Source organism: Colias philodice, chromosome 13, assembly GCF_061535455.1.
Source record: "Colias philodice isolate Cphi_HAF_F1 chromosome 13, ilColPhil1 Martin Lab GWU primary, whole genome shotgun sequence".
In the NCBI taxonomy this organism is placed as follows: domain Eukaryota; kingdom Metazoa; phylum Arthropoda; class Insecta; order Lepidoptera; family Pieridae; genus Colias; species Colias philodice.
In genome coordinates, this window is record NC_143098.1 from 10,606,215 (window position 1) to 10,617,005 (window position 10,791).

The 10,791-nt window shown below is 37.0% G+C and overlaps 1 protein-coding gene across 1 annotated transcript; it reads left to right on the forward strand.

Moving 5' to 3' along the window:
• Window positions 1–131: 131 nt before the first annotated feature.
• On the forward strand, window positions 132–10,681 carry LOC149483652 (protein HID1). Its single transcript, XM_089702812.1, has 17 exons — window positions 132–315; window positions 394–607; window positions 1,270–1,415; window positions 1,750–1,803; window positions 2,660–2,859; window positions 3,221–3,362; window positions 3,593–3,664; window positions 4,058–4,252; window positions 5,172–5,262; window positions 5,673–5,903; window positions 6,307–6,471; window positions 6,792–6,930; window positions 8,052–8,155; window positions 8,696–8,838; window positions 9,214–9,374; window positions 9,722–9,880; window positions 10,436–10,681. Exons 1-17 carry the CDS (start codon window positions 250–252, stop codon window positions 10,497–10,499), a joined length of 2,346 nt encoding a protein of 781 aa, XP_089558938.1. The 5' UTR covers window positions 132–249; the 3' UTR covers window positions 10,500–10,681.
• The last annotated feature ends 110 nt before the right edge of the window (window positions 10,682–10,791 follow it).

Sequence of the window (10,791 nt, forward strand, 5' to 3'; positions counted from 1 at the left end):
AAATCAAAATAAACAAGAAAAAAATTATGGATACTCGTTTTTACGTCTAGAAACACCTGCAATAATGTCAATCACGTCAATTATATAAATTGATGTCAATCTGACATTGATCCTACATCGCACAGCTGTCATAAATCTCCTGTCTAGTGTCTTGTCCTCATATTTGCCAAATTCGATTTGTTTTGTGTAGACGTATGAAATGTCCTTAAGTTCAATGTTTTGAATGTTTTGTAATATATCATTACAAAAATGGGTAATGCTGACACAAAATTGAACTTCCGAAAAGCTGTAGTTCAGCTAACATCGAAGAATCAAGTAATGGGCACTTATGATAATAGATAAACCCACTCAGATATGGATGACTGTGTTTATTGATTTTGATTATTTTTCCAGCCTATCGACGCTTCTGATGATAATTTCTGGGATCAGTTTTGGTCGGAAAGCGTGACGAATGTCCAAGATGTGTTCGCTTTGGTTCCGGGAGCGGAAATTCGTGCCTTGCGTGAAGAATCGCCGAATAATTTGGCGACTCTGGTGTATAAAGCTGTGGAGAAAATGGTTAAAATTGTAGATAACAGCTGTCGCACGCAACGGGATCAACATACAGGTACATGCTCAGTATTTTTATATAAATACTAGCTTTCCACACGCAGCTTCGCCCGCGCAGCCAAAGAAAAACCCGCATAGTTCCCGTTCCCGTGGGATTTCCGGGATAAAACCTATCCTATTTCTTGGGGTAAAAAGTAGCCTATGTCCTTTCTCGGGTATCAAAATATCTCTATACCAAATTTCATGCAAATTGGTTCAGTAGATAAGGCGTGATTGAGTAACAGACAGACAGACAGAGTTACTTTCGCATTTATAATATTATTAGTATGGATTACAATAAACTTGCAAGGAACTTGTTACTAAACAAAAACAATTGCCTATTCATCATCTGATTCATACTATTGCGTATAATATAAGAACTATTTCCTTTTTAAATTGCAAAATCATTGCCTCTAAAAGATTTTTCAAGCAAATAAATTTAAAATGTTATATCCTTACACAGAAGCGTAGCGTGCCTTGGCGGGGCCCCGTATAAAAATTTGTTTGGGGGCCCTTAGGAAGGGTAAAGATTTCTCACAAAAGCGCACGTTGGGGGCCCCCTTGGCGCGGGGGCCCCGTATAATTGATACAGCAGATAGGGCGGTAGCTACGCCCCTGTCCTTACAGCATTTTATTAAAAAATCAAATTTTTATTACCTTCATGTTATTTTATTGTTCTAGCATTAAACTGTGCAAGATTGCTGACTCGAGTCCTACCATATATGCTGGAGGAGCCAGAGTGGCACAGTTTCTTCTGGTCATCACTACCAGCGGCCGCTGAGAATGAATCTATACCACTTGCCCAGTCACTCATAAATGCTATTTGTGTAAGTTATTAAATAAAACTGAGTCCTGGGTGGACACTATTTTATTTCATGTTTTAAAAGTTTTGGAAGTTAAGTTTTATTCTTATAAGAAAAAAAAATACATGAATATTAGTGCTCAACAAATAATTAGTTTATAATTTTATTAGATTTGATTGTGATATTATTTTGTCCATTTACAAATTGTACTAATAAATGTAATTTATTATAAAAATATTGTCTTTAACCCAGTATTGGGAACATAAAGGTCTGATGATGATTATAAAAAAAAATATTTAAAAAATTTGTGCTTATCTTACGAATTTTATGTGTATTTGTTTTTTTTTTTCTATTTTAGGATCTGCTCTTCTGCCCAGATTTCACAGTAACCAGCACAAAGAGATCAGGTCCAGTAAGTATATCATTATCATCTTTAAAATCTTATATTAAATACATTTTCCTATCCCAATCTAGAATCTGCTTTCCAAACCATTGCTACAAAAAGAAAACTACTCAATCTATTAAATTTTAGTTATATGGCATTCAAATGTTTTATAAATATACTAGCTTTCGGCCCGCGGCATCGCCCGCGTTTTTAAAGAAAAACCCGCATAGTTCCCGTTCCCGTGGGATTTCCAGGGTAAAATCTATCCTATATGTTAATCCAAGTTACCCTCTATATGTGTGCTAAATTTCATTGTAATCGGTTCAGTAGTATTTGCGTGAAAGAGTAACAAACACACACATACACATCCTTACAAACTTTCGCATTTATAATATTAGTAGGAAATGTTTTAATACGGGGTGTTCCTTAGATACAGAAAACCGAAAGAGTAGAATAAATTCGATTAATCTGGCGGGTTCACGTGTGGCAGAGGTTAGTTGCGTTCGCGTCGTCCCGTTATTGCGAAAGACGCGGGTTCGAATTCAGCCTCATGAACAAATTTTTTCTATTCTTTTATAAAAAATTATATTACAGACTTCATTAAAATTAAAAAATACTGTACTACTGTAAGTGAAGTCCCATGTCCCCTAGTGGGGTAAGTGGCAGTGCATTATACATCTGTTTCACTGATCGATTTTCTTTAGGGACAAGTAGGTGATCAGCCTTCTGTGTCCTACCAGACCGAGACATTTTTTTTTCTTCGTCTCCACGAATCGAACCCAGGACCCCTCGGTTCTACGCTCACGCGTCAACCACTGTACCAAGGAGGCGGCAAAAATTTTTTCTCAACACTAAAAAGTAAATAATTTTGTTACCCACCCAGGAGCGTGCCGAAGAACTATCCTCGCTCGACAGTTGTGAATACATCTGGGCGGGCGGGGTCGGTTTCGCGCGGAGCCCCGCGAGCTCCGCCCAGCATGAAGCAGCTAGGACTGAACTGTTGAGATTACTGCTTACATGTTGTAGTGAAACTGTGTATAGGCCTCCGCAGCAAGCCGCGACGCATCATAATAAGTGGATCGCGTGAGTGTTTAGATAATTTATTACTGTTTGTTGCGTTTTAAAAATGAAGGTAAGTTCGAATGCGAGAGGCAATTTTTCGTGTTTAAAGACGGATAAAACAATCAAAAGTTAAAGTAAATTATTTCTCAGTTTTATCAACCACCGAAAGAGCTTTTAAAATTTTATCGAATTGCTGTTTAGAAATAAAAAATAAATATACAAGAAAATATATTTAAAGCTCTAATAAGAAACTTATAAAAAAATTATAATACATATACCTGTCAATGCTCTGTATCGTTATTTAATGAAAATGAAGGAAAAAAAAATACCTTAAAATATTCATAAACCAACTAACAAAATCTACAATATGTTTTACTTACAGATATCTAACGAGTTCGGAAAACCGCCACGCACTACCGCTATTCACATCACTACTGAACACAGTGTGTTCGTACGATCCCGTCGGTTTGGGCGTGCCTTACAACCACTTGTTGTTTGCTGATACTTTAGAACCATTGGTTGAGGTGAGGAAAATAAAGCCGCCATTCATGGCAATACTGTGTGTATGTTTGAATTATTTCAATATAAAATGACTATTCACGCCCCTATACCACGTGTTTAAAACCTTTTTAATAGTTTCTGTAATTTTTTATGTATGGGATAACACAATATGCATAACTATTTTGTATTTACTATCAATTTTTTTTATGGTATTCAAGATACTTATTTGTATTTGTTGTTATATTATTTACAGGTAGCATTACAAGTTTTAATCGTCACATTAGATCACGATACAAGCAATGTAGTCAATGAAGATTCAGATGAGGTAAGTAATATGTGAATAATTATTGAAATTGGATAATTAAAACAAAAACTATTGTATGTAAAAACTAGCTTTCCGCCCGCGGTTTCGTCCGCTTCGTCTGAAACCTAAAAAATTATATAAGTACCTTCCTCTTGAATCTCTTAAAAAAACCCATCAAAATCGGTTACATAATTTTAAAGATCTAAGCATACAGATTACAGAAAAATAGACAGCGGAAAGCGACTTGTTATACAATGTAGTGATGTTCACATAAAAAAATAGTTTTCTCGCCTCGCAGTATTTACGACTAAATACTTTTATATGTAGTTTGCTTTACAAAAGCGACTATGACATACATATATACTTTCTACCCCCACCGCAAACTCAGAATACAAAAAGAATAATTTTCCACAGAGTCTCCCGGACAACTTATTCATCAACTATTTATCCCGGATCCACCGGGACGAGGACTTCGGTCTGGTCCTCCGTGGTGTCACCAGATTATTGAACAATCCCCTACAGCAGACTTACTTACCCAACTCGAGTAAGAAGGTCGCCTTGCACCAGGAACTGCTGGTGTTGTTCTGGAAGATGTGCGACTATAACAAGGTTAGTGAATGAATGAATAATGTTCGAATGTTTCTGAACAATCCTCTGCAGCAGACTTACTTACCCAACTCGAGTAAGAAGGTCGCCTTGCACCAGGAACTGCTGGTGCTGTTCTGGAAGATGTGCGACTATAACAAGGTTAGTGAATGAATGAATAATGTTCGAATGTTTCTGAACAATCCTCTGCAGCAGACTTACTTACCCAACTCGAATAAGAAGGTCGCCTTGCACCAGGAACTGCTCGTGCTGTTCTGGAAGATGTGCGACTATAATAAGGTAAGAGAAAATGCCTAAATACGCAATAAAAAGATAAAATAAAAAGAAAAAGTTGACTTTTCTCAATTAAATTTCGATTTATTTTTTCTACCTAAACTATTTCTACCATTCGTAAAAGTTCAATAAAAGAAAAATAAAGATTTAACTTTTTCACTAATGGAACTTCAATTTTTCTCAACTTAAACTATATTTCTACAAGAATCGCTAAATGCATGGTAAACATTTGTGTAACAACAAAGTTGAATCAACATGTCGCAGAGTTACTGTCAACATGTTGCTGGCAATTCTGCATGTTACAGAGTTTATAACGCATGTTGAAAAGCCTCACCCGACAGCGACAACATCTAAATAATAATATAATAATAATAATTCATTCATTTATTCAAGTAACCAGGACTCATTTTGTTAATAACAATTATTAACTTAAAAATTATGTTAGTAAAAATACAATTTATTATGACTGCTAGAAATGCACACCACCGCTACAAAGCTATCAAGGAAGCAGACAGTTTGCAGCAGTGGTTTACATACCAGCAGTCGAGCCGACTCGCTATACAGCTACAATAAAGTTTCCAACATGTTGCTCAACAACTGTCAAATGTCGAACTAAAGTATATGTTCCTAAATGACCTTCAATTTACAGAAATTCATGTACTACGTTTTGAAGAGTAGCGACGTGTTAGAAGTGCTTGTGCCTATACTCTATCATCTTAATGATTCAAGAGCAGATCAATGTAAGTAGTCCTCGTTCATTATTGTTGACTTTAAATATTAACTTAAGATTCACGTTCTAGATAATAATTAATACATTCGGTATAGCCCTTTTACGTATTCGAAATCGTTTTTTACACATAAAGCCAATCATATAAATAATAAATAGCAAAGGACCAAAAACTCAACCTTGTGGAACCCCCTATGCATTTTTATTATGATTTCTATTGTAATTTTCAATTTAAAGTAAAATGCCGCGGAAATTGAATAGTTAAAACAATTGCAATATCCACGGCGTTTTTAACACGCTTATAATAATTTCATTGTTATAATAAAAAATAACTATTGTTTACTGTTTTTTTTTAAGTACACAGAGAACAGAACATAAAACGGCATTTAGCTACAACCATAAAATATTTTAAATTTCCTACAGCTCGCGTAGGCCTCATGCACATTGGGGTATTTATCCTCCTCTTGCTATCCGGGGAACGGAACTTTGGGGTCCGTTTGAACAAGCCGTATACCGCCACTGTGCCTATGGACATACCGGTGTTTACGGGAACCCATGCGGATTTATTGGTGGTGGTATTCCATAAGATTGTAACCACTGGACACCAGAGACTGCAGCCGCTGTTCGACTGCTTGCTGACTATTTTGGTTAATGGTGAGATTTTTTTGAGGGTAGTTTGGCTTTAAAGTGAATTTTGTTTCTTTGCTGTTTTCAGAGGGTTTTTCTTGGTTATTAAGAGCAGTTAGTTGTATGTTTAATATGTGAAGACGAAAAACGTCGTAAATTATATAAAATTCGCCACTTTTTGGACTGATTGAACATTTATAGGAGCATAAACGTTAAAATGTTATTAATACTTTTATTAAGTTATTCTCACTGCACGTAAATATTCCACACTGGTACGGTATAATCAGTGGTACGATTAGTTTTGTGTGAATTTTATGTTACGAAATATTAAATAATAATTAATTACTATAGAAAAATAATACCAGATTTCTTATAACTAGATGGCGCAGCGTGAAACACCAAAAAATCATATTAAACATGACAATTTCAGTGTCCCCATACCTCAAGACGCTATCCATGGTGGCGTCAACCAAGCTCCTCCACCTCCTGGAAGCCTTCAGCACCCCCTGGTTCCTGTTCTCGCAGCCACAGAACCACCACCTGGTGTTCTTTCTGCTCGAGATGTTCAATAATATGATACAGTACCAGTTTGATGGTGAGTCGTGATCTGGTGGGGTTATGTGCAAATTGACACATTCAATTTTAACACAACAAACTTGTTAACATTTTTGATTGAAAAAATTTTAATGTAAAAAAGGGCTTTTTCATTAAATTTTTTAAGTGTTTTATAAGAATATTTAATATTTAAAAAAGTTGCGGGTAATTGGTTATAAAATATTTTTTTCGATGAGGTTTGTTTTACATTAGAACTTTGGAAACACGAGGGTAGTTTTAAAATTTTCGTATTACTTTGAGGGTAGTTTATAATGTACTTTTTTAATGACGGTAGTTTTAAAATATTGCTCCATTTCGCAGGCAACTCGAACCTAGTGTACACGATAATACGCAAGCGGGGGGTGTTCCACAACCTGGCGAACTTGCCGCACGAGCACGCTTCCATAGCTCGCTCGCTCGCTGCCGCCTCGCGCGCAAGGGACCACACCGCGCTGCCCAGGTGAGGCAGGGGCAGATTAAATTTATTGAAGTGAAAACTTCTTTAGCGGCGTTGGGTATAAAACCTTAAACTCGCGTCAGGACACGTGACCTGATCGAAAAAGCGTAAGACAGACTTTTTTTTAGCTTTTATATTCCATGGGTAAGACGGATACCATTCCAAAATATCAAACATGCTGAACGTTAATAATCAAGTTTTCACTTCTGCCGGCACTCCCGGAGTGCAACCCGTCTTTTTCTCATCACAAATGCACAATATATATACATTGTTAATTTATATAATATCATAACACTAACATTTGTGAGAGACTGGTGCCCGCGATAAGTATAAAATACTTGTGTTACGGGTCACCAGGCCTCCAGATTGGTCCCTTTTTGGGCAAAGGGCAGGTAGAAAATAGCACACCCGTGACCCCGTCGTTGATGCGGCTTGACGGAACTCATTGGGGTTTTGGTCGGTAGGAATCCGACATAACCCACGGCCCCTTCCCCGGAGGCCGTGGGTATCTATGCAAGATTTCCCCACTTAAAAAAAAAAAGGTAGAAAATAGGCCTTTGAGACAGGGCAGGAAGCAAAGAGCACTTTAGTGACGTTTGGTACATAGGGCAGAAACCAGGGGCAATGTGCAATTTTTAAGGCAAGAAACAGGGGTAAAAATGCATTTTCGTGATATGATGTTTGAATTTTTCTACTTACCGAAACTACTGTAGCGAGCGTGGACGTCTATCGCAAGCTGATGAAGCTGTCCCATGAGCATGTGTCGCGATGTCCCATGAGCGTGTTGCCGAAGTTTAATAAAAATTGTCTTCAAAGTATGTTATGAATTCTGATACAAACTCCTATTCTGTGTCTCCTGGCAATATCCATTTGCCATCTTTTCGTATCTGCGAGATAGTGTTCAATTATCGGTAAAAAATTATTTTCCTTACCCAGTTCATTTCTTTATTCCCCCGATCCTTTTTTGGCTGCGTTTTTGCTGTCGAGTTTGGAGGGTACTTTTCGATAAAATGACTTCGACGAATAAGGCTTCGCATCCATACTCATATTGTAAATATTTTGCAGTGTTAAAACTTTTCTTTCGTTTAGCTAAGCGATTTTTTCAATTCCTTTAATTTATCCAGGTCTCGTAGTGCAGAGTCAGTTGTGGAAGCGGCGATGGAAGGTTCGAGACCGGCACAACCTGCGGAACCCGGCACACTAAATCCCACGTTACCTGATATACCAGGTGAGAAATTTTACTTTTCACTTGATAAAAGATACATTGTATTGATGTTCTTTTAGTGGTCTCATTTATTTATTTATAAGATGTTCTCCGAAATATCTAATCTTTTGTTTTGGTAGTATGGTATTTTTTTATTAACAGTTAGGTACGCTAATTTAACAGATACGTTATTTTTAGAAAATTTTTTCAACAAACTTTTTAGACATATATGTATCTTGTTTAAAGGTATGAAATTTCATCAAAATTGTTCAGTTAAAATTTTCAAAAAGTATTTGAAATACTACATACACATAGTATGAACTGCCATACGATGTAAACGCTTTTAATCTATGCTTAAATTCTCGGTATTCTCTACGTGTCTATGATGGTAAGGAAATTGCTTTACATATCTATAGTCTATCAACTCTATGGTTATTTTTACGTATCTATTATCTGTTAAATGTCTATGGTCTCTTCCACATATCTATGATTTCCTCTACATATCTATGGTAGTACGATGAATAAACGTTTAATTATATCGTCATCTCTATATATCTATGGCAGCGATCGCGACAATGACAGAGCGTGAATCGGCCCATCCACCCGCGCGCGAACAGCTGCTGCCGCGCCGCGCGGGGGACGGGGAGGAGGGCGGGGACGGGGAGGGGGAGGGGGAGGGCGTGCGGGAGGAGAGGAGCGTGACACATGTGAGTGTGGGGAGATTGGGTCATAATGGAAATAAAAAATTGTAAATGACTTTATTCTGTAGAAATTTTTTTTAACGCAGTTTTGTGTCGTTTTGATACATTTGGAAAAAGACAATATTGTAATTGAAAGATAGTTTGTAAAAATTATAATTGAAATTACGGCTCTTCTAATGAAAATTAATGAGTATAAGTCGCAATGGAACTTGTGAATATACGCGTCCCGTTTATTATACTATGTTGTATAATATGTTGAATTGATTGTTTAAGAATGTTTTAAATTTTAGTTCATTACCAAATTTCATGATAAATTAACTGATTTTTCAATAAAATGCGCACAGCACAAAATTCTTAATAATATTTTAATAATATCCCCAGAGGGATAGCCTCCGCGTAAGCGAAAAGGACGAAGAAAAACCAGAAGGCTGGAAGGCCAGCAGCGAGTGGGTGGCGAGCTGGCGCGGCAGACTGCCGCTGCAGACCATCATGCGCCTGCTGCAGGTGCTCGTGCCGCAGGTCGAGAAGATCTGCATTGACAAGTGAGTGGCTCCAGGGGGTATCTCTAGTGAGAAGGACGAAGAGACCCGAAAGGTGGTCTTCATCCTTCGATCTAAGGATCAATCGTCACTTTTCTAGTCTGTTTCTTCACCGATCAATCGATTCCTTTAGACCCGTCTTCAAATCATTCTTTATCCCATAAAACGCATTTCTAGAGGTCCAACGTCTGCAAATATTGTCTGCAATGTGGTGATCGCTTACTATTAGAATAATATAATAAGTTCGATACCCCGCTTCAACAAAAAAAACGTAGAATTTCAGTTTCTTCAAAAACTGCAATGTTTTTTAAGTAGCCATTTTTTTAAATGTCATATTATAAAAATTCCAGGGGCCTCACCGACGAATCGGAGATCTTGCGTTTCCTCCAACACGGCACCCTGGTCGGCCTGTTGCCCGTACCGCATCCAATCCTTATCCGCAAGTACCAGCCAAATGCCGGTACTGCTGCGTGGTTCCGCACTTATATGTGGGGCGTTATTTATATACGGTATGTTATCACATACACGCACATCGTCAACACACACAAGCAACGAAACACATACGTAAACGCCCTCACACACAGTACATAGAGACAAGCGCACGCACGCACACACAATCGCGCAAGTCCGCACGCATACACATAGAAAAGCGCGTATACACGCACACTTGCACAAATGTGGTAGTCATCATGGAACTGAAAGTAAAAATGTTACACACATAAAATACTAACACAAGAACTGCATCATTGTGTATTTTTTCTTCAATTTGACATTAATAAAATAATTCAATCTTCGACAAAAAGTTAATTAAGGGCTGTTTTTTCAATCCTTGGTTAATACTTATTCGTCGAATAACGTACTAAACTACCATTTCAAAAATGTATTCTTTGGCTGTATTTGACAGTTTACGGGTGACATTTTAATATTATCGTGTAATACTTTATTTTATTGGGCGGATACTATGGATTGAAAAATCGGCCCTAAGTCAGTGAACACGGGGGAATAGGTTATTTGCAAAATAATTAATGCTTTACTTTTTTAAGATTTTTTTTGTTCTTTTACAGAAACGTGGATCCGCCGATTTGGTACGACACCGACGTCAAGCTATTCGAAATACAACGGGTTTGAGATAGATAAATTATATTTAAACTTTCTAGTAATTATTTATTAATCACAATGTATATGTTATTACAGCTATACACAACCAATGTTTGGTTTTGTTGAGTTTTAGAATATATTAGTTGCAATTTATACGTAATATTCATTTTATACTTCCAATTACCAATTTTATTTAGTCGCATTATAAGTCTACGAACCATAGAAATCTAAATAACAAGACACATAGAAGTGCTTTAATGTTATAATTCGTATGAAAACCGCTGTCGCCAAAATCAACACATTCAAACCGAAAGCTAAACAG